The sequence below is a fragment of the Ictalurus furcatus genome, chromosome 16, assembly GCF_023375685.1.
Source record: "Ictalurus furcatus strain D&B chromosome 16, Billie_1.0, whole genome shotgun sequence".
Taxonomy (NCBI): domain Eukaryota; kingdom Metazoa; phylum Chordata; class Actinopteri; order Siluriformes; family Ictaluridae; genus Ictalurus; species Ictalurus furcatus.
In genome coordinates, this window is record NC_071270.1 from 4,189,937 (window position 1) to 4,215,817 (window position 25,881).

General features: G+C 40.5%; 3 protein-coding genes across 51 annotated transcripts in view; all 3 read left to right on the forward strand.

Annotated features, from left to right (window-relative positions):
- The window catches only part of LOC128620528 (protocadherin gamma-C5-like), a 197,290-nt gene extending 172,159 nt beyond the window's left edge, over positions 1-25,131 (forward strand). For 25 of the 49 annotated variants that reach the window (XM_053645620.1, XM_053645616.1, XM_053645637.1 and 22 more), the window contains exons 2-5: positions 18,530-18,588; positions 19,150-19,203; positions 20,639-20,751; positions 23,062-25,131. In XM_053645620.1, coding sequence (XP_053501595.1) covers positions 18,530-18,588; positions 19,150-19,203; positions 20,639-20,751; positions 23,062-23,306 — 471 coding nt within the window. In that variant the 3' untranslated portion in view covers positions 23,307-25,131. Of the gene's footprint in view, positions 1-10,887; positions 13,364-18,529; positions 18,589-19,149; positions 19,204-20,638; positions 20,752-23,061 lie in introns of those variants that run through there. The other 24 variants (XM_053645645.1, XM_053645640.1, XM_053645654.1 and 21 more) reach the window with 5 other exon arrangements.
- On the forward strand, positions 199-3,201 carry LOC128620540 (protocadherin gamma-C5-like). The gene has a single exon (XM_053645677.1). The coding sequence runs from the start codon at positions 763-765 to the stop codon at positions 3,199-3,201; it is 2,439 nt and encodes an 812-aa protein (XP_053501652.1). The 5' UTR covers positions 199-762.
- LOC128620538 (protocadherin gamma-C5-like) lies at positions 5,845-8,341 on the forward strand. Its single transcript, XM_053645675.1, has one exon. It carries the CDS (start codon positions 5,845-5,847, stop codon positions 8,308-8,310), a length of 2,466 nt encoding a protein of 821 aa, XP_053501650.1. The 3' UTR covers positions 8,311-8,341.
- Positions 25,132-25,881: the final 750 nt, after the last annotated feature.

A 25,881-nucleotide genomic window follows, 5' to 3' on the forward strand; every position in this document is an offset into this window, starting at 1 on the left:
GTAAAAGTCGTAAAATGCAGTTAAGCAGACATCATTATATTAAATTATGTATAATACTTCTCCAGTGGCTTGGAGAGTTTTTTTTTTTTTTTAATCTTATAAAACATAATGTTTTCGGGCTTCTCTCTCTCTCTCTCTCTCTCTCTCTCTCTCTCTGTGTGTGTGTGTGTGTGTTAACATAAGTACCCCATCCCGAGGTACTGATTTAGTCAGACATATGTCGCTATCCAAACCTGAGATGTTGAAAATTGCTATTAAAGTCTTTTTCCTCATCTCCAGTCGTCATTTGCATTGCTTTTTCTAAGAAACGTTGGTGTCCAGTTTATATTTTAATTATTTTGCTCTCCTTTTTTGCCCACAACACACCGAAAGCTAGAAATTGTAAGCATCAGTGATTATTTACTGGGGTATAAATGTGTGTTTTTACACGCCTCCCTGCACTGCCTCCTACGAATGTATATTTAAACATCATATACCCTTTAGTTACACTGTCTCCTTAAACCAGAGCATCCTCCTCGCCTCAATCCATTGGTGCGTCCTACACCAATAGCAAGCTGAAGTATACAAAGAGATCTACTCCCTCCCCTTTCTATTGTGCCACTGCTCTCAGAAGAGGAGCTTCACCCTGGCGCGCGGTATATGCGGAAATTTGGTCTCTTATTCTGTCAGCAGGAAACGGATGTTTCATTTTGCAATGCGTTTCAAAGTAATTTCTAACACTTCACGTCGATATTTGTGCAAATAGACACATTGAGGATAAATATGCGCAGAAAATGCTGGATTGCCGGGCTGCTCTATGCGTTCGCTGTGTGGAATATTACCAAGGCGCAGATTCGCTACACAATACCAGAGGAGCAAAACGAGGGCACTGTGGTTGGAAATATCGCCAAAGACCTGGATTTACAATTATCTGACGCGTTTGAACGGAATTTGCGGATTGCTGTCGAGTCTGGTAAGCAGTATTTCGGCGTGGATCCAACAAAGGGTGAACTGGTTGTGAAGGAGAGAATTGACAGGGAGAATTTATGCCCTCAAAGTGCTACATGCATTCTTCCTTTGGAGGCTATTACCGAAAATCCTTTGCAATTGCACCGATTTGAAATAGAAATTCAGGACATTAATGACAATTCTCCAGTTTTCCAAAATAAAGAAAACACTTTGAATATAGCCGAGTCAATCGCTCCTGGTGCAAGGTTTCGTTTAGAATCAGCCCAGGATCCAGATGTGGGATCAAATTCACTGCGAACTTACACACTGAGCAAAAATGAGTATTTTGTACTAGATGTGAAACTAGCTAAAGATGGATCTCGTGTGCCAGAGCTTGTTTTAGAAAAATCTTTGGACAGAGAAAAACAGTCAATAGTCAGTCTCACGCTTACTGCTTTAGATGGTGGAAAACCTGCAAGATCCGGCACAACAAAAATCTCCGTTCGTGTACTTGACACAAATGATAACGCTCCAGTTTTTGAAAAACCTCAATATGACGAGCAAATCACAGAAAACACGGCCCCAGGAGTGGTTGTGCTTACCGTAAGAGCTATAGATCTAGATGAAGGCGCAAACAAAGAAATGAGCTATTCGTTTGGTCCTCACACACCAGACACGCTAAGCTATTTGTTTTCTGTTGATCCAGGTACTGGCGAGATTAAGGTAAAAAATAAGATAGATTACGAGACAGACAGGTCCTTTGATTTTGATATTGTAGCCAGAGACAAAGGCAATCCCCCAATGGAGGGCGTGTGTAGTGTCCATTTGGATATATTAGATATGAACGATAATGCACCAGAGATCATATTAAAATCTTCACCCAGTCCTGTCCGGGAAGACGCTCCTGCTGGCACAGTAGTAGCTTTAATAAGTGCCAAAGACTTAGACAAAGGTGATAATGGTCAGGTTACTTTGACTTTATTACCTGGAACGCCATTTTCCTTAAAAACATCTTTATCAAATCATTACACGTTAATCACAGATCAGAAACTGGACAGAGAAGCGCACTCTGCATATACTGTTGTGATTGTTGCTGCTGATTCAGGATCACCACAGCTCACGTCTCAGCAAGAAATACTCGTAAAGGTTTTAGATGTAAACGATAACGCACCTGTTTTTACGCAAACATCATACGTTGCCCACGTTAAAGAAAACAGCGCTGCTGGATCAATATTATGTTCGGTGTCGGCTTCTGATCCAGATCAGGGAGAAAATGCTAAAATTTCTTATTCGATTTTAGACTCTAGAGTACTCGACGCACCACTGTCATCTTATATCTATATAAATTCAGACAACGGGAGCATTTTTAGCATGCACTCATTTGATCACGAAAAGGTGAAAGTATTTCAGATCCAAGTCCAAGCGAAAGATCACGGCTCTCCGTCTCTGAGCAGCAATGCCACGGTACATGTTTTTATTGTGGACCAGAACGACAACGCCCCCGCTGTCATTTACCCCTCCGCACTCATGGGCTCCGTGTCTCATCAGAGAATGCCCCGCTCCGCTAAAGCAGGACACCTCGTTACTAAAGTCACAGCAGTGGACGCTGACTCGGGCCATAACGCCTGGATTTCCTATCGGCTAGCGGAGGCCACGGACGCGTCTCTGTTCACTGTCACTTTACATACAGGAGAGGTGAGGACTAAGCGCTCTGTTTCAGAGCAGGACGATTCCTCTCAGAGACTGCTCATAGAGATAAAGGACAACGGAGAACCGCTGCAGTCCACCACAATCACTGTGGATATACTGATAGAGGACGGCTTTCATGAACCAATCGCAGACTTTAGACACAAACACACAGAACCTGAGAAGAAAAATAGCAAAATCACATTATATCTCATCATTTCTCTTGCCTCCGTGTCATTGTTGTGTTTGGTGACATTTTTGGTCTTGTTGGTAAAATGCGCTCGAAGCAGTAGAGGCAGCTCGAGCTGCTGTATCAGACGGAGCGATTGTGAATATAAAAACCCCAACAGAAACCTGCAGATCCAGCTCAACACTGACGGACCCATTAAATATGTGGAGGTGCTGGGAGGAGACATGATGTCTCAGAGTCAGTCCTTCGGCTCGTATCTCTCTCCAGTGTCCGAATTCAGTGATTTCACCCTCGTTAAGCCCAGCAGCACCACAGACTTTACAAACACTCTGAGCGTGCTGGATGCGTCTTTACCGGACAGCACGTGGACGTTTGAGTGTCAGCAGGTGAGAGTGTGATCTATTGAATCTATTAAATTCCACACTTTCTAATACCTTTGTTTTTTCCTGTATCATTCCGCATTTATGGCTACTCATTACAATGCACAACATAATGTAGGCTATAAAAAGCATCCTCTTTTTTATGGCGGTTGTGCCACGTATATATTGTCTATTCGTTGTCTATATTCCAAAATGTGACTGCCTGTACAACAAATTATTGCTGACTATGATGTTTTGTATTGTGCTTTACACTATTTAACAGGATGGTTTGTCGATGGTTCTAGGTATATAGTTATGATTTATTCGGTTCCTACGCGGTAGAGATCTACATTTAAAGATCTACATTCAAACAGATTTATTTGAACATACTTTATTCACAGTTCAATACCAAAACTCTGTCCATATGATTCCCCCTAAAATAATGTCTAAACAAATGGAGGTACAGTTTTGTGCTGATTTGTGTATGGTAGTGCGTGTTTTTAGAGGCTTGTCTTAGCTTAGCACAGTAATTTCTTTAAAGGGTATTCACAGTTGGCCTGAGACGTTCACGCTTTTGGATGAACCACCTGACAATTAATAACATCGTCAATTTGTGTTTAATTTTTATTACTTACTGTAACATATAGTCAAGAACCACTCATATCACCTACCCAACTTATTTTTTTCTTGCCCCTTAGGTTTTAATTAAAAAAAAAAAAAAAAAAATTATATATGTATCATGTACCCGGAAATAGTTAATCAGAGGCTATTCAGCTTTAAAAATGCAATGCAGTAAAGCAAGGCCGTAGTCAAAGAAAGGAGGTGATTCTCATATTTTAACGTCTTAAAGCGTGTTTATTAAAGCTGACAATTATGAATATTTATTCCTTTCTTGTTAATATTATCTATTGAGTGCTTTATACAGCAGCGACCCATCCACAGAGGCGTTTATATCAGCCGCTCAACAAATACTAATCTGTATAAAGTCCACATTCAGAACTCCATACATTTTAAATTCCGTTTAAATGTTTATTTCCGCTTCTGAGTCACCAACGATTTAAAAATGTTATCTGTCAGATTTAAGCCGATTTTCCGATTGTTTGCTCGCGTTTGTAGATGTTGCGCAATTACGGGGCGGAACTGGCTGCCTCACTTCGCTTAAATATAGTTATTATTACACCTAGTGGTCAGAAATGGGAACTGCAACAAGTGCTAAAACATCAGTGTGGGAAAAGTTTTCCCGCCCAATGCTGGCTCTATGAACATTTTCAGTGATAAAAGAGCAGACAGGACAGTTGCCAGATTGTGCTAGTTTATAATCCCTTTTTCCGTTGCCCACATTTTGGGCTAGTTTCAGGTCTTGTGTGTTTTTGAGATGTAGTTGAGCTGGAAATTTTTGCTGAAATCTGCAACGCTGGTATTACCTCAAACACAGTTAAAGGCACGACTCTAACCTGCTCAAAACGATGGATGACTGTATGCTGTCGACTCACAACTGTCTATTACGCGGTTACTCTAAAAAAAAAAATCATATACTCTACCCTGTAGCATAAGTCAAATGTGATAGTTGACTCAACTCTACTTCATTTTGTTTGAGGCTATGCTGTTATTAATGTTGGCCTGCAACAGCAAAATATATGGTCACAAGCCACTCCTGGCTTTATGCTAAGGATGAAGCAGATAACTGAAATATCATTAATGTAGATGCTTGTATTCAAGGCTAGAACACCTTAAGATTAGAATTTAATCTCTAAACAGTATTTAAATTTATGGCATTTTGGCAGACACTTATATCCAGAGCAACTTACGTTTATTTAATTTGTACATCTCAGCAGTTGGACATTCCTCAAGGGCCCAACAGTGGCAGTTTTGGTAGTGCTGGGGTTTTTAACTCATGACCTTCTGAGCAGTAGGTCAATACCTTAACCATTGAGCTACCACTACACTATTTTCTACTGGAGAAGCAGTATAGAAAAACGCAAGGTAATAGTAGTGTGGAACATAAAATAAATATTATAAAGGACATACAGTAGGATACACTAAGCAAGATAATTGCATGTGTGGTACAGTATAAAATAAAATTGTAGAAAATATTGTAGGAAAACTATTTTTACACCCTATTTGCACTGTATACACAAGAAGACAAGACATACCAACAATTAATTTGTAAGACGGTCTCCATTTGACAGTAGGAGGTTTATATGTATATTTCATGTTTATTTTGATGAAGGAGTATACTTAGTCAATTTGAAAGTTCTGGTTTTGACAGACCCTATTACTTTTAGACAGACTACTATATTTTCAATTTAAATGTTCAAAAATAATACTTGATTAATAAACTAAATAACTTTATACGTGTGACATTTAAAGCATCTGTCTGTAAAAATTCATCACACGGTGTTGTTTTCAGACTGTCTCGCATGCATGTCCCTTTAAGACGCTGCTCAGGCTTGTAAGCAATTGGAGCGCTGTCCACCAATAGGGTGCTGAAACACACAAAGAGATCCACTCTCTCCTCCAAGCCTCAGTGCCATATTCCACAAGCAAAGCTCAGACCGACAGGACAGCGTTCACAATGAGGATAGCTATAGAGTCAGCGTTTTGGGATGCCGATTATGGATTAGGACGAACATTTTAACTTGCGATGGTTTTGGAAGCAGAATATTTATCAAGATCACACTCATGGAAATGGGAGCCATAACATGGAAATCGCGCTTTTCACGGCAAGTGCTGTTCTGCCTTGTCTGGAGTACAATAGAGGCGCAGATTCGCTACTCCATTCCCGAGGAATTGAAAATAGGGTCTGTGGTTGGAAACATCGCAAAAGATCTGGACCTTGGACTTAATGAAATATACGACCGTAAGTTACAGATAGCGAGCGAATCTGGTAAGCAGTATTTCGGTATTGATTTGGGGAAGGGGGAACTAATAATTACAGATAGAGTCGATAGGGAACAGATATGTGCTACAGTCACGAGGTGTACATTAACGCTAGAAGCAATTATAGAAAACCCTTTACAGATGTATCGCGTGGAAATCGACATACAAGACGTGAATGACAACTCGCCGTTTTTTCTTAATAATCAAATCGTTGTTAATGTCGAGGAGGCTAGAACGCCAGGAGCAAGATTCCGTTTGGAGACGGCAAAGGACCCAGATATAGGGTCAAATTCTTTACAGTCGTACATACTAAGTAAAAATGAATATTTCGTTTTAAGTGTGAAAAATAAGGACGGTACTAAAATCCCTGAATTGGTTTTAGAAAAGGCTTTGGATAGAGAGAAGCAGTCCACGCACAACCTCGTGCTGACTGCACTGGATGGTGGGACTCCAGCAAGGTCCGGAACAACCACAATTATTGTTCGGGTGCAAGACTATAATGATAATTCCCCTGTTTTTGAAAAACCCTCATACAAAGTGAAACTACCCGAAAACACCGCAAGAGAGACAGTAATTCTGACAGTTAAAGCTAAAGATGCAGATGAGGGTGTAAATAGCGAGCTAATTTATTCATTTGAACCGAGCACGCCAACGAACATTCAGAATTTATTCTCTGTGGATCCAGAAAACGGCGCCATCACGGTTAAAGATGATTTAGATTATGAATTAGTCAGTTCGTTTAAATTTGAGGTGATCGCATCAGACAAAGGGGCTTCGCCTTTAGAAGGTCTCTGCAGTGTAGAAATTGAAATACTGGATGTAAATGACAATGTGCCAGAGATTATTCTGAAATCTCTTCCTAAACCAGTCAGAGAAGACGCAGCCCCTGGTACAGTAGTAGCTCTAATAGGAGCAAAAGACAATGATTCCGGAGAAAATGGCAAAGTCAAACTGAGCATACAGCCCGGTTTACCTTTTACACTAAAACCGTCTATTTCCAACTATTATGCATTAGTCACGGATTCAAATTTAGATCAGGAAACGTTCCCTAAATACACGGTTGAGATTATGGCGGAAGACTCTGGTACTCCGCCGCTTCGGTCTAAAACTCAAATATCTGTTGAAGTATTAGATGTAAATGATAACCCCCCTGTCTTCTTACAGACCTCATATGTGATTTACGCAAAAGAAAACGTTAATGCTGGAAATGTATTATGCACCGTTTCAGCCTCGGATCCAGATCAGGGAGAAAATTCCAAAATTTCATATTCAATTACAGAGTCGCGTATTCAGGGCATTTCGGTCTCCTCTTATTTTTATATAAATTCAGACAACGGGAGCATTTTTAGCATGCACTCGTTTGATTATGAGAAGATGAAAGTGTTTCAAATCCAAGTCCAGGCGAAAGATCACGGGTCTCCGTCTCTGAGCAGCAACGCCACGGTACATGTTTTTATTGTGGACCAGAACGACAACGCCCCCGCTGTCATTTACCCCTCCGCACTCATGGGCTCCGTGTCTCATCAGAGGATGCCCCGTTCCGCTAAAGCAGGACACCTCGTTACTAAAGTCACAGCAGTGGACGCTGACTCGGGCCATAACGCCTGGATTTCCTATCGGCTAGCGGAGGCCACGGACGCGTCTCTGTTCACTGTCACTTTACATACAGGAGAGGTGAGGACTAAGCGCTCTGTTTCAGAGCAGGACGACTCCTCTCAGAGACTGCTCATAGAGATAAAGGACAACGGAGAACCGCTGCAGTCCACCACAATCACTGTGGATATACTGATAGAGGACGGCTTTCATGAACTAATCGCAGACTTTAGACACAAACACACAGAACCTGAGAAAAAAAATAGCAAAATCACATTATATCTCATCATTTCTCTTGCCTCCGTGTCATTGTTGTGTTTGGTGACATTTTTGGTCTTGTTGGTAAAATGCGCTCGAAACAGCAGAGGCAGCTCGAGTTGCTGTATCAGACGGAGCGATTGTGAATATAAAAACCCCAACAGAAACCTGCAGATCCAGCTCAACACTGACGGACCCATTAAATATGTGGAGGTGCTGGGAGGAGACATGATGTCCCAGAGTCAGTCCTTCGGCTCCTATCTCTCTCCAATGTCCGAATTCAGTGATTTCACCCTCGTTAAGCCCAGCAGCACTACAGACTTTACAAATACTCTGAGCGTGCTCGATGCGTCTTTACCAGACAGCACGTGGACGTTTGAGTGTCAGCAGGTGAGAAAAAAATGCGGTTTGCGTTAAATGTATTTCAAATAGGCTACATTACTTGGAGTCTCTTCATTGTTTTGTGTACTGTTTAATGTATTTAAATCGGCGTAATTGCTTGTAGTGTCACAGCTGTGAGTATGCAACAGAGAGAGAGAGAGAGAGAGAGAGAGAGATGTTCATTTCAGCAACACAAACCTGAAACTTTTCTTTGGAACCGGCCTCTCTTTGCTTCCAGCTGAGATTTGTGTGCTATTTTGCTTGTAAAATGTTTTTGATAGGTTTTTTTTTTTTAATTTTAATTTAAATTTTTTTTTTTAAATAAAAGTTTGTTTATTTTGGTTATTTCCTTCCATTGGCCATGGGAGAAATATTGTAACGAAATTATATTCAAGAAAGAGCCACCTTTCTTGATTCTTGAGAACAGCTCAGTTTGCATTTCAAACGAGCACTTCTTCTATTATTATTATTATTATTATTATTATTATTATTATTATCAGAAGCAGCAGCATCATCTTTTTTATTTTTATTTTTTTGTTATTGATTGTGATGATGATGATGATGACGATGACATAACATCCTGTTATTTAGCATATTTCAGTCCCCATTAAGAGGCACCATGTTGCCCATTGGAAAGTACCAGCCGAGCTTTGCGCCAATGGTGTGCAAGACTGTACAAAGGGATCCACTCCCTCCCCCATCTAAACCAGCAGCGCAATGATAAGGCTGCAGAGAAAGAGGATTCTCTCTTTGTATGTTACAGCGCTGTTCATTACATAGTGGACATGTCAAAGTGTCAGGATTTAGGTGTCATCAAAATGAGGGTTAACATGGCGTTGATCTGTGGATGTTGAAGACCTATTTATTAATGGAAAGGAAGATTATTTTGAGCAGATGATACACAAAATCAAAGAAGGGTGGAAAAGGACAGCATTAGGGCTGCTCGATGTGTCGATTTTCTCTCTGTTGTAGAATACCGAAGCCCAGATTTGTTATACCATACCAGAGGAATGTACAAAATATAAATGACAACTCGCCAAATTTTCACACAAAAGACCGCGTGTTAAAAATGCCAGAATTTATTGCTCCAGGAGCTTGGTTTCCCCTCGAATGTGCAGAGGATCTGGATGTAGGTAGTAACCGCTTGATCTCTTATTCTCTGAGCAAAAATGATTTTTTCTATCTAAATGTGAAAACCCTTAAAGATGGAAGGAAAGTCCTAGAGCTGATTGTGGACAAACCTCTAGACAGAGAGAAACAGTGTGTTCACAAGCTCATTTTTACAGCCTTAGATGGAGGGAATCTGGTTAAATCCGGCACTGCTTTAATGCAGATCGTTGTTCAAGACAATAATGATAACGAACCGAATTTTGATGTGCCTGTGTATAAAGCACAAGTGCATGAAAGCGCTGTGCTTGGTTCGAGTGTAATACATATAAAAGCCACAGATTTAGACAAAGACTCAAATAGTGAAGTTCAGTATTATTTTGGGGCTCACACCACTGATCCAGTGAAATGAGCTTTCAGCATGAACCCGGATACAGGAGAGATTACAGTATTTGGAAAATTAGATTATGAGATCACAAAGTCATATATATTTGATGTATGTGCAAAGGATAAAGGAAACCCAGCTCAACACTGACAGACCCATTAAATATGTGGAGGTGCTGGGAGGAGATATGATGTCTCAGAGTCAGTCCTTCAGCTCCCATCTCTCTCCAATGTCCGAATTCGGTGATTTCACCCTCGTTACGCCCAGCAGCACAACAAAAATACACAGAGATTTCATATAGCATCGTCTATACCGTAAGGCTGATTAAGGCTGTCAATATACAGAGAGTGTGTGTGCGTGTGTGTGTGTGTGTGTGAGAGAGAGAGAGAGAGAGAGAGAGAGAGAATGAGAATGTGTTGTTTTCAGCACCACAAAAGTGAACAGTGACTTTCCTCTGTAAACGGTTACATGTAAGTGAACTTGCTGCTCCGATTTGTGTACTATTTTGCTCATAAAATACTTTTTCTGTGTTTATCATATGTTAAGGTTTATTTAGTTTTCAAAATTTTGTCATTCTAGAAAAAAAAAAGTCATCCTTCTTGAATCTTCAGAACACCTCAACCTGCATCTTAGAGTTCAGTTAATAACTTGGTACTTTGTAATGATCATATTTTTTTTTTTTATCTGAATAATTTTGCAAGCAAAGGTAGCCCCACCCCTAACCTTAACCTTTACCTTAGTAACTTTCTATTCCAATTGTCTCCTACAAACTAGGACGAATTTGAGTGGAAATATTTACTGAAAAATATTATTACGTTTTTTGGTTTTTTTTTATTATTGTTAACTTGTTTGGTATTAATGGAATGACAGCATGTGCATGTGTGTATGTGTCTTTAAGAGTCAGACATTTTGTTATTGGACGTCAGAGCTCCAATAATATGCAGGACTGTACAAAGAGATCCACTCCCTCCCCCATCGCAGGGAATCGCACAATGCACAGAGCCAGTACAGACTGTGATGCTCTCCTCCTCTTAGAAATAAAAATGGATTACAATAAACGTCTGGAGCGAAATCGAGAAGTCAAGCTACGTTTTTCTTGGATTTTACATTTTCCATCGATGTGGTGATTCGTCTAGATTTTCTACCACAATGGCAAAAAGGACGTGGTTTGGAGGCTGGAGGTGTCTTTTATTCCGGTTGTTTCTCTTTCTTCTTTTGTGGATTAACGCACAAGGCCAGACTCGCTATTCCGTTCCCGAGGAATTGAACGTCGGCTCCGTTGTCGGAAATATCGCTAAAGATCTAGGCTTGAAAATATCCGAGCTTTATGATCGTAAATTGCGAATAGCCTCCGAATCAGGTAAGCAGTATTTCAGTGTGAATTTAGGAAAAGGTGAGCTGGTAGTTGATGAAAGGATCGACAGAGAGAGCCTTTGTGGACAGAACGCAAACTGTCTGCTGCCAGTTCAAGTCATAATCGAGGATCCTCTCCAGCTTTACAGAATAGATGTTGAAATACAGGATATAAACGACAATTATCCTCATTTTCAGTCAACCGAGCGCTCGCTGAAAATCGCAGAGTCCACCGTGCCTGGAATGCGCTTCCCCCTGGAAAGTGCACAAGACCCAGATGTAGGAAGTAATTCTTTAAAATCGTACACGCTGAGCAAAGATGAATGCTTCAGCTTAAAGGTCAAGGATCTTGGTGATGGGCGTAAAGTGCCCGAGTTGGTTTTGGAGAAATCCCTTGACCGTGAGAAGAAAGCTTTACATCAGCTGATGCTCACTGCACTGGATGGTGGAAATCCGGTTAAATCAGGCACTTCTCAGATAAATATCACTGTCCTTGATAACAATGACAACAATCCCGTATTTAACAATGCGGTATATAAAGTAAGCATTAATGAAAACTCCAGTCGGGGGACGTCAGTGTTAAAAGTTGACGCTACAGATTTGGACGAGGGCACGAATGGTGAAATACAGTACTCGTTTGGAGAGCGCACACCCGACGCAGTGCGCTCATTGTTCCACATTGATCCACAGACGGGCGAAATCATTTTGAACGGGCAGCTGGATTTCGAAAGCACTCCGACGTACAATATCGAAGTCAGTGCCACAGATAAGGGGATCCCTGAAATGGAAGGCCACTGCAATGTTCATATCGACGTTTTAGACGTGAATGACAACCCACCGCAAATAGTGCTCACGTCCAAACCGAGCCCAGTGCGCGAGGACGCACCGAGTGGCACCGTTGTAGCGTTAATAAGCGCTCGGGACTTTGACTCTGGCGTCAATGGGAAAGTCATTTTACACACCCAACCCGAGGTTCCTTTTATACTGAAATCGACTTTCTCCAATGATTATTCATTAGTGACGAATGGAATTTTAGATCGGGAAATGTTCCCGGAGTATAGCGTAGAAATCACCGCGTTTGATTCAGGCTCTCCTTCGTTGAGTAGCAAAAAAACAATTTCCGTTCAAATCCTTGATGTTAATGATAATCCACCAAAATTTCCTGATAACTCGTTTAAGGCATACGTCAAAGAGAACAACAACCCAGGTTCGATTGTTTGTTCTGTCTCAGCTTCAGACCTTGATGTCGGAGAAAATGCCAAAATATCTTATTCTATAATTGACTCCAAAGTCCAGGACATGCCCCTGTCGTCTTATTTCTACATTAACTCAGACAACGGGACCATTTATAGCATGCACTCGTTTGATTATGAGAAGATGAAAGTGTTTCAAATCCAAGTCCATGCGAAAGATCACGGCTCTCCGTCTCTGAGCAGCAACGCCACGGTTCATGTTTTTATTGTGGACCAGAACGACAACGCCCCCGCTATCATTTACCCCTCCGCACTCATGGGCTCCGTGTCTCATCAGAGGATGCCCCGTTCCGCTAAAGCAGGACACCTCGTTACTAAAGTCACAGCAGTGGACGCTGACTCGGGCCATAACGCCTGGATTTCCTATCGGCTAGCGGAGGCCACGGACGCGTCTCTGTTCACTGTCACTTTACATACAGGAGAGGTGAGGACTAAGCGCTCTGTTTCAGAGCAGGACGATTCCTCTCAGAGACTGCTCATAGAGATAAAGGACAACGGAGAACCGCTGCAGTCCACCACAATCACTGTGGATATACTGATAGAGGACGGCTTTCATGAACCAATCGCAGACTTTAGACACAAACACACAGAACCTGAGAAGAAAAATAGCAAAATCACATTATATCTCATCATTTCTCTTGCCTCCGTGTCACTGTTGTGTTTGGTGACATTTTTGGTCTTGTTGGTAAAATGCGCTCGAAGCAGTAGAGGCAGCTCGAGTTGCTGTATCAGACGGAGCGATTGTGAATATAAAAACCCCAACAGAAACCTGCAGATCCAGCTCAACACTGACGGACCCATTAAATATGTGGAGGTGCTGGGAGGAGACATGATGTCTCAGAGTCAGTCCTTCGGCTCGTATCTCTCTCCAGTGTCCGAATTCAGTGATTTCACCCTCGTTAAGCCCAGCAGTACCACAGACTTTACAAATACTCTGAGCGTGCTCGATGCGTCTTTACCGGACAGCACGTGGACGTTTGAGTGTCAGCAGGTGAGAAAAAAATGCGGTTTGCGTTAAATGCATTTCATTTACTTGCTTGTGGTGTAACAGTGGTGTGTGTGTGTGTGTGTGTGTGTGTGTGTGTGAGAGAGAGAGAGAGAGAGAGATTCAGTGTTTCAGTACCACTGAGATGAACAGCTCCTTTCGTTTTGACTTTTGTTAAATTAACGAAAAAAATTTGATGTCTGAACTTATTACATCACGAGAACTATATTGTCTGTAGTGTCAATTTGTCCCTCAAATGTTATACCTCTACTAAAACAGTGACTTAATTAGGCATATACTGTAATTTAATTGTTGTATTTACAGAACTTGCTGAAAAAATAAATGTTGCATTATTTTATTATTATATTGTTGATGCACTATATTTTATTAACATTGGAATGATGTAAGATATGTGAATCAGATCACTCTTCAATAGTGAGGTGAGACTCTGGGAATGGAAAATACGTCTTACTTGACCTTATGGCGTGTGTCTGACGTAGCGTGTGGGGGGGGGTGTCTGGCAGGGATGGGGTTGGTTGGGGGTGTTAGAGAATGAGGGGGGGACTGGCAGATGTTCCTCTGTAGTACCCCTCTTTGTCCCGGAATGGAGACAAAAGTCACTTTCCTCCAATAGGAAGTCGAGTTCTTTGTATAGCAACACAACCCCCACCTGCTAGTCACTCTGAAGACCCGAAATACCACTTTCACAAATAGAAAGTTGGCCACGATGCGCTTTTAGATGCACAGTCAGATTTTGTTTGAAATGTGGAATAACTAAATGCACGACTATTTATTTATTTATTTATTTATTTATCGTAATAATGTCTTGTACAACCAGGACTACATTTACTTTTAAAGTAATTGTGTATTTATAGAGTTAAAGGACTGGTGATGGATTTCAGAGTGATGCGCAGAAGGACATCAGTGCGTGTTGGTATTTGGATAGCTCTGCATCTGATTTTTGACATCGAGGCTTCAGAACTGCTTTATTCTGTGCCTGAAGAGTCCAAACCCGGGACTGTAGTTGGACATATGTCTAAGGATTTGAGCATAGACGTTCAGGCGATAATCCACAGGGAGCTGCGCGTCACATCGGAATCTAACGTTAAATATTTTGATGTAGATCCAACAAGTGGCGCTTTAGTCATCAGACAGGAATTGGACAGAGAGCGCATATGCGGATCAAGCTCATCGTGTCACATCCGCGCTCAGATTTTACTCCAGAAACCGTTAGAAGTGCATCACGTTACAGTCGAAGTCGTGGACGTGAACGACAACGCGCCTGCTTTCCAAACAAAAAACGTCTCTGTGGATATTTCCGAAGCCGCCGCACCGGGAACCGGTTTCCGTTTAGAGAGCGCGCGAGATGCCGACGTGGGGATCAATTCCCTGCGCGCTTACGTCCTCAGCCCAAATGACCATTTTATTTTGCGAGTAGAAACAAAAAGTGACGGCACTAAACTTCCAGTGTTGGTATTAAACGAACCACTAGACAGAGAAAAACACAACGCGTTCCGTCTGAACCTGACTGCAGTGGATGGCGGAAAGCCGGAAAAACTCGGAACTACTCTTCTTTTTGTGAACATTCTTGACATCAATGACAACGCGCCAGAGTTTGATCAACCACTGAAAAGGGTAACTCTTTTAGAAAACTCTCCTGCTGGGACCTTAGTAACATCACTCACAGCTTTCGACGCTGATCATGGGCTGAATGGAGAAATCTACTACTCCTTTCATAAATACACTTCTAGTCATGTTCTGCAACTTTTCTCTGTAGATCCTGACAGTGGAGAGATCAGAGTGATTAGTGTAGTAGATCGTGAGCAAGCACACATATATGACTTCACAGTTCAGGCCAGAGACAGAGGCAGTCCTGCCATGGAGGGTTCCTGTAACATTAAAGTGGAGATCATTGATGTTAATGACAACACTCCGATTATTAGCATTAATTCTGTCTCACATGTACTGGATGAAGATGTCAGCTCAGGCACTGTAATCGCCATCCTCAGCATAAAGGATGGAGATGCTGGGAAAAATGGCGACGTAAGTGTTCAGATCCCATCTGGGTTGCCTTTTAAGATCGGTTCTTCTTATGAAGGCCATTACACCCTAATGACTGATGGGCATCTGGACAGGGAAACCATGGCTGAATATACAATCACAGTGACAGCGAGTGATTCCGGCTCCCCACCCCGTTCCTCGCAGGAATCCTTTGTGGTCCGTCTTTCAGATGTTAATGACAACGTGCCGGTCTTTTCACAGCCCTATTACTCTGTGGATATTCCTGAGAACAATGCTCCAAATGCTCAGATTTTGGCTGTGTCTGCATTCGACCCAGATGTGGGAGAGAACTCCACTGTGTCCTTCTTCATTGTGGATGGTGATATCCATGGCTCTGTTGTGTCCTCGTACTTGTACATAAACCCTGAAACAGGACAGATTTATGCAATGCGAGCTCTTGATTATGAACAGATAAACATGTTTCAGATTGTAGTGCAGGTTCGTGATCAGGGTTCACCGTCTCGGAGCTCTAATGTCACAGTTCATGTGTTTATCCTTGATCAGAATGACCACGTTCCGAAGCTTCTATACCCTCCACTTCCTCCTGATGGCATGCTACAGTTTTTTGTGCCCATCTCTGCTGACCCTGGCCACCTAATTAATCGGATATCATGCGTGGATGGAGACAGTGGACACAATGCCTGGCTGTTCTACAGTCTGGCTGGTCCAGATGCAGCACTATTTCACATTGGCGCTCATACAGGAGAGCTGAGACTAGTTGGAAAACTAGTGCAGGAGGAACGGAAGAGCATAATGAGCATCACTGTGTTAGTCCGGGACAACGGAAAACCAGTACTCTCTATCACCGTTGCTGTTAACATCACCCTGACTGAGCAAACAACGGACACTTCCTCTGAGCTCAGGAGCTCACCAAGGAGAAAAACAAAGCACTCAGCAGATTTAGCATTGTACCTCATAATTTCTTTGTCCTCCATCATATCAGTCTCTCTCCTCACTATTATATTTATCGCACTGCGATGGCTGAACCGTCACGGTCATCTGACCTCCGTCATGCACAGACTGGGATTTAAACGCCAACACAAGGACCTCCACCTGCAGCTTAACTCCGATGGCCCTGTTAGGTATCTAGAGGTTGTGGGAGCCTCTCAGAACCCTCATAATCCTGTGTACACACCCTGCTTCTCGACCATCTCTAGCCGGAGTGACTTTGTGTTTGTTAAGACGCCACGTGGCGCCATAAGCACAAGCCTGTCACGGAGATTGTTCGGTAGCTCACTCTTGAAGGTGAGGATTCTGTACATACACCATCCAAACATCAGGAAAATGAAATGTGAAGCATGGTGGAGAATATAAATGAGGAAGCAGTTGGTCTGTTTGGTGTGTGAGGACATAGTCATGGGGGTGTGAATATTCAATGAGGCCTCAGGAAGGATAGCACCACGAGACTTCCTAGTGTTAGACTCTGATTTCTCACATGTTGCCACAGCAAGGAGGATTCATTTATAAATGTGGAAAAAATGTATGTGTGGATTATTAGTTATACAAGATTTCAGGATTGTTGACTATAGTCATGATATTCCTATTAGCCACTGGTGCTGTCATTCTGGTTCATGTTGTGTTTAGATCATTCAAACAGCCTTGATGACCAATCTATAAGGAAACAGCTTTACTGCACATGAATGTATAGGTAGATTTCTGGAAGCTAGATTTAAAGAAAGTTTAGAAACTAAAGAAAGTTAAAGTCTTGTACTTGTCATTTGGACAGTTGACACATGGAAAACTGCACTTTGAAATTCTTGTGGCAGCTCCACTAACAAATACTGGACATATTAAAATATAACATCTACTAAACAAAATATACAAATGCGAATACAAAATATACACAAGGAAAAAACATTCAGTAGACAAGAATACACAAAATAAATAAGAGATACACAAAATATACATAAATATGGGTGGGTAGTGTACATACTGAGTGTGCAAATTAGTGTTCAACTGACCGATTAGTGACCATTTCTGAGATTATCCCAATAATTATATAACAGACTGTCTGATAACAAGCCTTCTCCATGTCTGATTAAATGATGAAGATCCCCTAATGGCAAACCTGCAATTAAATAAAAAATTTCTACATTCTGCTTTCATCATCAGTTGGCATAATCATCAGAAAACAGACTCATGCAAACACGAACTTTCTTCAGGGCTTCAAAGCTTGATGTTTTTTTTTTCTGTTCATTATTATTTTACTAGACAAAATACAATTGTATTTATAGCTGACCCATGAGTTTGTCACCTTTATATTGGTGGATTATAGATGAGCATGGTAGCTGCTAGAACTTTGTTGTCAGCTATCTTTGGTCTCAGTGACACTAAATTAGTCAGCATGTTCCATTGGATTCATTCAACAACCTCAGCTCTTGGCCAAAGAAATATTTTACGACGTGTAAGTCTTGCCTACAAAAGCAAATTTGGATGAACATTATCCAGACAGTAGGGCTATTTTGTGTTTTTAGGCTCTGTCAGTTCTGATTGTGTATGGGGGGGGGGGGGGGGGGTTGGGGATAGGGTGGTTGATTGCCAACTGACCCAGTTACTGTAATCTTGTCCAATGTTTAGAGGATCAGTGAGACATTAAACGTGCTACATGTGATCCTCTTCAAATGAGGATGAGCATATTAAGGATAAAAAAAGCAAATATCCCAATAATATCTGCAATATTGTAAAATTAGCCATCACAATACTTCTAAATGTATTCATAAAAGCAATGTTTTTAATGGGAAGTCCATACCATCATTCTGGCAAGCACTGAGTAACTGTTATTCTGTTCAGAATGATACAGTACGATGTGTGATCCTATATCATAGACGCACTCATGTGTTTCAGAGACATGATGGGTATTTCAATTATTCACACTTTCGATCCTGTAGACTGGCTGTCTCATCTCGCTAGACATCACCTCTATCCATTTCCTGTCCTTCACTCTACTTGCAGGTCTGCAACTAACTGTATTGTGGCTTCACTAATTCAATTTCCTGTTTCAGAAACCTCAGTCCTTTATAACAACATCCCAGGAGAGGGAACTGGGCGCCAGTATTTCAAACTCTAAAAGCAAATATAAACCTGAATGTTTTTCTCTTTTTTTTTCCACAGCAAAAGCCACCGAACAATGATTGGCGCTTACCTCCGAACCAGAGGCCTGGACCTAGTGGGTAAGTAGATTATTGGCTTTATCAGTACTTCATATCGTATAAGAGGTTAAAGAGTGATCAGATAGTTATTGATTTTGATTAGCTTGGTGAAACACCTAATACAACATCAACAATATACCTAGTAAATACTTCAAGTAGAGGATTCTTTACCAAATCTAAAGAGTACTGGGATCACATTATACCTAGCGCAGGACTAAGCATGGCAGTGATTAATAATTGGGGGTCAAGATTTTGATGGCACTCCTAGGAAAAAAAAGGTTCCTCAACAGTTCCTTGTGTGGTGAATGGTTCCGTCAATGTAAAATAGTTTCACATGGAATAGTTCTACATAGATTTTCTCCAAACCAAAGAAGGGTTCGTTGATGGAACCTTTTTTCTAAGCCTGTGCCAGTTGATCGTTGCATTGACGTTAATCCTTGTAGTTTATCTCAATTGTAAGTCGCTTCAGAAAACTCATTTCCTAACATAGACGGCTGTAAAATGTAGTAGATGCCGGTCTCGTGCTGATCGGCATGTGGCTAAATGAGTGACAGGCACATTGCTACTATCCCTGTGTTCCAGCCAGCACAGGTTCCACACCCTGCAGCAGAGATGGACTCCATACGAGAAGTCCAGGTAGAGTGCAGGAAGTGGAAGAGGACAGTAGTGTGTGCTGCAGCTCGGCTTCACGTCAGGAGCCTTGTAGTTTTGTCAAGTTGTTTTAGAGCTGCTCAGTGTGTCTTCCGGCTCAGAATTACACACCGTCCAATGGTCTGGTCGTTGAGGGTCACTTCACTATCGCAGACCTCAGGACTTTTGGACGCGTGTGTATCGCTGGAGACTGTGTGTTGCATCTTGCTCTGTAGGTTTAACGTAGCACTGTGTGTAGTGTTGCCTAGTTAAGTGCCATTTCTTTTGTCTTTTTTGGAATTTTTTGCTTTGGCTTATTAAGACAAATTGTGTGTGGTCTGTCTTTGTAGCATAGAGAATATTTCTGTTGTCCTGTTCTTGACTGCAATTTTGTGTGTTTATGTGGGCAAAGACACAGCAGTCAGATGAACTGTAAAATTTTTACAGCATATAATTATGTCAAACATTACGTAAGGAATAAAACACTTTACGATGTGCTGTTATACGAAAATAGACAACTGATTTGTTTGGTGATGATATTTCTACAGTATAACAGCATGTCCTGAAGTTTTCTTATTCCTTTTATACCATATCAATTTGGAAAACATTACAATATTTTAATTCGTTAATGAATTGCATGTTGTACTTTATATCCATTTAAAGTTCAATTTAATATTGTGGCCCATCCACAAGAGATGTTACTAGCTATAAGATCACTTAAAGCAGCTATAAACAGTCATTCCCTTTCAAGCCTTTGTTTTCTTTTTTTTTTTGTCTCTGATGAGAAAGCTTACAGAGACACCACAAATTGTAAACTCCTCTGTCTTAAAGATGTCAGAAAAGTGACAGCTTTACCTTTACCTGAATGTTACAAATTGCTGACACTGGAGACTCCTTCCGTAAATTTACAGAAAATCTCATGAATGATGTGAATTATTTGTTACTATAGAAACGATAATGTATTAGAACAAGCGCATTAACATATAGTAAACCTATGATTTAAATCTCAGCTGACTGTATTATCAGAGCTGCTGTTGTAGTAAATTAAAATCAACATTACTGTGGTAAAGAGGCAGGTTCAAAGTTCTGGGTGTTCAAATTACAAGCCTCAGTGTTACGATTTGAATCTTGAAGGAAACTGATTGTTGATCCCAAACTGAACACATACTCTACATGAGCAAGAACAGAAAATCAATGTGTGTTTCCGTGTGTGTATGTGTACTGACCTGTTTGCCTGTTTAATTATATCACGGCTGCCTCTGCTCACTTCGACTGCAGCCTCCATTAAACGTGTGCTGCTTTCTAGCACAAAATGGCCGCCTCAGCTCATCAGCCCGGCGTGTTTCATGCCAAGGACAGGCGAGCATGTGTGTGCGGTGTGTGTGTGTGTCTTTGTGTGAGTGTAAGTCTGAAACACTAAACGCCACTGTGTGTTGTGCAGAGCTGGAGCTCGTCCTGAAGAAGCTGGTGCTGGCGCAGTAGTAGGAACAGGACCATGGCCGAATCCCCCCACAGAGGCAGAACAGCTCCAGGCTCTGATGGCTGCTGCGAACGGTGAGCTTCGGTCCATTCTCTTCTATTTTTTAATCTCTATCACATCACTAGTCCATTTAACTCTCTTAAGAGAGATGTGAGAGATTAGAATCTTAATTAAAATCTTATTGGCGCAAGTGCTGTAGAGGGAGTGTGAAGAAAATAGGAGAACTTCATTATGAGGCTGTTTATTTTGCACAATGGACCAAATCAAATATTTTACAAATGTAACTTTGTCCTGTAAATAATGATGTGATGCCACCATGTAGTACGATGTAAAAACTTATGAATGCCACTGGATTTTATATAGAACAAAGGCGAACAGAACATCTGCACATGTGGATGTCACAAGAACTACAGCATGCAAGGAATAAAAGACTCCATGTCGAGCTGTTATAGGAAAATCAACAATCAGCAACATGGTGGTGTGATGAAGCAGAGTTACCACCATGTTACCATCGTGATTATTATATATGTTGATTATTTTCCAATAACAGCATGTCCTGAACTGTTTTCGTTCTTCTTATACCCCAGCAAATTTCCAACCATTGCTTATTATCTAAAGAATGACGTCACACTTTTTATCAATTTACACTTAATGTTGTGGAATGTCATTATTTGTGTTATAAAGTATGTTATAGCAGATATAAATAGTTGTTCCCTCTCAGACTCTTTTTCATTCTCTTAAGGTTAATAAGACCAAAAAAGAAACCTTTAAAATGATTACACACATTTTTTATCCATTTAAGTGGAGCGTCCAGCATACAAATCCCTGTAAATGAGCTGTTAATATAGAAATGATGACGTGTTGGAAAGAAAAAAACAACAAATCAACACCTTCTGACCATTCTGAATCCAGAATTCAGCATCAAGGCTGGACTTAAGAGATAAAAATGACAGAGAGATGCTTACAGTTGGCTGAGTAAAGGCCGAAAAAGACAGAAGACACTTTCTTCCTCTGTCACACAGCTGCAGTCTGCCTGCGAATGCCGCACCGCCTTATCGCTCTGGCTGATCATTATTTCCTTTCTGCAGTACGATGAATTAGCTCTGGGGGATAACTATTCAATGAGAAATCAACTCTGGTTGCTGTTCATTGAGTAAAAGCTCTGTAAGAGTCTACATGGCAAAGAAACCAAATGCATTTGAGTTAAAGAGACAAAGATGGTGTGTTAGTGGGGCACAAACTCCACAAACGCCATATGAATTCTGCAAGAACAGTGAATAATACCAGTGTGGCTTTCTTTTTATGCACCATTAAATGTGTGACAAGATGCCAGCAGAGTCTGAGAGTGTGGCTGCAAGCGTGTGTTACAGCATACATAATGCATGGGGGAGGGAAAGGCAAAAGCAGGTCACACACTGACTGCAGTGCAGTGCTTTAGTCGACAGAAGTCTGCGAGTTATGTCTTCTGTGCCATCAGGAGAAGGCTGTTATTTCTATATTAAGATGAAGCATATCGCTGTTATATTCTTAAATCTGATTGGTTGTGAAGTGAAGTGTTGATTCATCTTCTACAAGGGCAGCTCTGACAATAGTGCACAATAAGAAGGTTACAAAAATGCACTGGTTCTAATACATTATTGTTTCTATAGCAACAGCTCATTCATGACTTTCAAGTTTTCTGTAAGATGTTTACGTAACATTTACGGAAGGAGTCTCCAGTGTCAGAGCTTTGTTACAGTCAGAGATAAAGTTGCAGGGGATTTTTTCGTCTTATTGAGAGAGGGTGGTGAAGGAATTCGTGAACATTCCAGCAACATTAAATGTAACTATAAATGGGTATGAGTATGTGTTCCCTGCTGAAAAAAAAAACACAATAGAAACCATTACTGAAATTCTAATAGTTTCCACTACAAATAACATTATGAACCATCAGATGTCCATTAAAACCATTACCATTATTGGTATCCACTAGACGTAACATGCCACCAGTAGAAGTTGGTTGTTCTTTAATGACCAGATAATTGAAGCGTTGCTGAAGTACAAGACGAATAAAACACTTGGGGACATGCAGTTATAAGAAAATAATCATGTTCTGGGGTTGTAACAAAAATAATCACTTTTATCACACCACCCAGTTTTGTGATTATTTTGCAATAACAGCACAACACACACAGCTTTATTCTTTACTAACCTTGTAGGACATTTAAAAAATAAAAAAAAAAGTCATGCTAATAAACTCAGCAAACTGACACTATAACAATTCTTTCTTTTGTCTCCTACTTCATCTTTTTTCTACTTCTATCTATCCATTACATCTCTTTCTCTCTCTCTCTCTCTCTCTCTCTCTCTCTCTCTCCTCCCCATGTCTCTCCCTGTTGCTTTAGAAGTGAGTGAAGCCACAGCGACTCTCGGTCCTCGCTACAATGCTCAGTACGTCCCAGACTACCGACAGAACGTTTACATACCTGGCAGCACCGCTACGCTAACGGCTAACCCACAGCAGCAGATGCCTCAACAGGCTCTGCCACCTCCTCAGGCCCCGCCCCAGGCCGCTCCCACCGCCGACGTCCCCAAGGCTGCCCCGACCCCGGCCAGCAAGAAGAAGGTCACCAAGAAGGACAAGAAGTAAGGCAGTAGGACAGCATTAGATTAGATTAGATTAGCAGTGGCGCTCTACTGCTCCAATCTGAGCATTTCTCGTCTGCGCATGTTAAACTAGAATATGTAATCATCCGAAATTTCTTTAGTGCCGAGACTAAATTTCAGTTCCGATTAGTTCTTAGACACGATGCAAGAAATTCCCAGCTTTTTTGTGTGTGTGTGCTAGATTTTGTACCCTAGTGTAAAAACAGAAACGTCAATAAGAACTTAACAGGACGAGATGTTTACGTTCGTGTAACATAGACAAACAAAGTCTGTTCTGTAATCCTGTTTGATAGCACTGCTGAAAAATACACATTTGTCATGTTTTTTTGTGATCTTTATAAATGCAAAGTAGATGCTACTTGTTGTGACAAGAACGAAAATGAAATGTGTGGTGTATGGGGTTTTTTGGGTTTTTGGGGGGGGGGTTTTGAGGATGTGCCATAGCCCTGGGAAAAAGATTTTAGTTTTCTTCTTGCATGATCCACTTTTTAAACCATAGTATTGAAAAAGAACTATGCAGTGTGGAAAAGAAAAGATGCGTAAAAGTATGAAGTTAAATGTATTTACAGTAAGAGAAGGCATTTTCCTCATAAAAACACCAGCAACTGAAAAGTTGGACTGTTTGTATTGTAGGAAAAAAACAAAAAAACAAACGTAAGATTGGATTCAGTCTCCGTAAAGTTGTTTAGCGCTACTAAAGCAATGCTAGCTTAATGATATATAATGATTATATATAATGTTATTATTTAAACACCCACCAACTCCGTATAGCCGTATATCACTCCTATCGATTTGCATTAAATGAAGTGTTTCCTAAACCTTGGATATAGTGGATGTTTCCCGAGCCTTTGGTCTGTGTTAGCACATTTTTGGTTGAGCATGATCATTCAAAGTTCTTCGATTAAAGCCGATCGAGTTGTGGGATGAGAACCCTCAAAACTTTGAACAAATAAATAATATTCACTGGATTGATGGAGATATGAAGGAGATATTTGATGTGGTAAACATTGCCAATTTTATTCTGTGAAACTTCCTGTAAATACCCCCCCCCTCCCTGCCAATTGGTAAGATCTCGGGGTGTACGCCGCTCCGTTCTAGGCCAAATTCGACTTTATTACTCTCCTACTTTCTGTACAATCCGAAATCCCAGTGTAAATAAGACATGTGACCTGTCTGTACAAACTAGAGCCACAAACATCAGGCTAGCACAGGAATGTTTAAGTATTTTTTAGAAAAATATCATTAAAAAAACAAACAAAAAGAAAACCTAAAAAAAAAAAGTGTAGTGCTTTAGATACAAAAACGCTTCAAACTCACTTACTAACCAAACTGTAAATACAACCATGCCATCTATGAAGGAAACGCAATCGTAGCTTAGGCCTTGTGAAATTTTAAAAAATGTGCATATTTTTGTGTTTTTTTCCTTCTCTTTCACTTTATTTCTTCCAAGCTAAAAAAAAAAAAAAATACTAAAAAGGTAATGTGCTTTTAGCGTGCCCTTCCCATGACATCTCTCTATAGTCTTCTGTGTTTGTAATTACAGTAAGCTGTTAATGCTACCGGAATGGCTATTCCTGTCTGTTTAACTCTAAATATATATAAAATATAAATGTCTGTCTGCTGCTTGAATACCTTTCTGTATTCAACTGTGATAACTTTCTTTTTTCATTTTTATTTTAAACTTTTAGCGCTTCATGTCCTGCTTTTTATTCCATATGCAGATATTTATATGGCTGTTGATTTTGTTTATGTTCTTGTTTATTAATGGGACACTTACATTTCAAATAAAAGTTTGTCAGAACTCACAACCCGGTCTGTCACTGAGTGTGGTTTTGTAATCGCTTTAGGTCTTCATTCTGCTTTAACTGCAGTACCATTAATATATTAACATAATAAATAATACTACTGTATATGTATATTTATACTGATATAACAATTGGAACCAATTGGAGATCATTATTATGACTGTATACATGTTTTAAGACTAGAAGTGGAGCCGTATGACCAAATATTACTCTGAGGTTTGTATTAAGTATTATTAGTGGGCAGTTGTTCTAAGCAAAACCCTAATCAGATGCTATTTTTAAACTGTACCATCTTCCAAACCGAATAATCAACCCAGTCTCATAGAAAAAATGTTCACATAACTTATTTGCGACGGATAACGGATAAAAAAGTATAAATGTGTCATATTTTAATTAATAAAAACTATTAATTAAAGGACTTAAAACACTTTAAGGCATGCAGTTTTTGGAAAATAGTCAACCTGAGAGCTGTTTGTTTTCCTACAACATCGTGCTGTGTTGTGTTTTATTTCTTAATTGTTTCAATGGCCAATTTAGACAGATCTAAATCATGAAAAAACATTAACTGAATGAAGTGTGTCTAAACTTTTGACTGATACTGATACAAACCAAACCATGAGCATTAAAAACAAAAACGATCTGTTATCGCTGAGTGTTATAGCACCAATGAATGGCATGTATGCTCACTGATCCAAAAGGATTTTATTAAAATAAACACGGACCATGAAGCATGCCCTTTACGACAGATTTGCA

What these genes read in the sequence shown, in the direction of transcription:
- LOC128620538 (XM_053645675.1), top strand. Translation starts at nt 5,845, where the DNA reads ATGGAAATGGGAGCCATAACATGGAAATCGCGCTTTTCACGGCAAGTG.
- LOC128620540 (XM_053645677.1), top strand. Translation starts at nt 763, where the DNA reads ATGCGCAGAAAATGCTGGATTGCCGGGCTGCTCTATGCGTTCGCTGTG.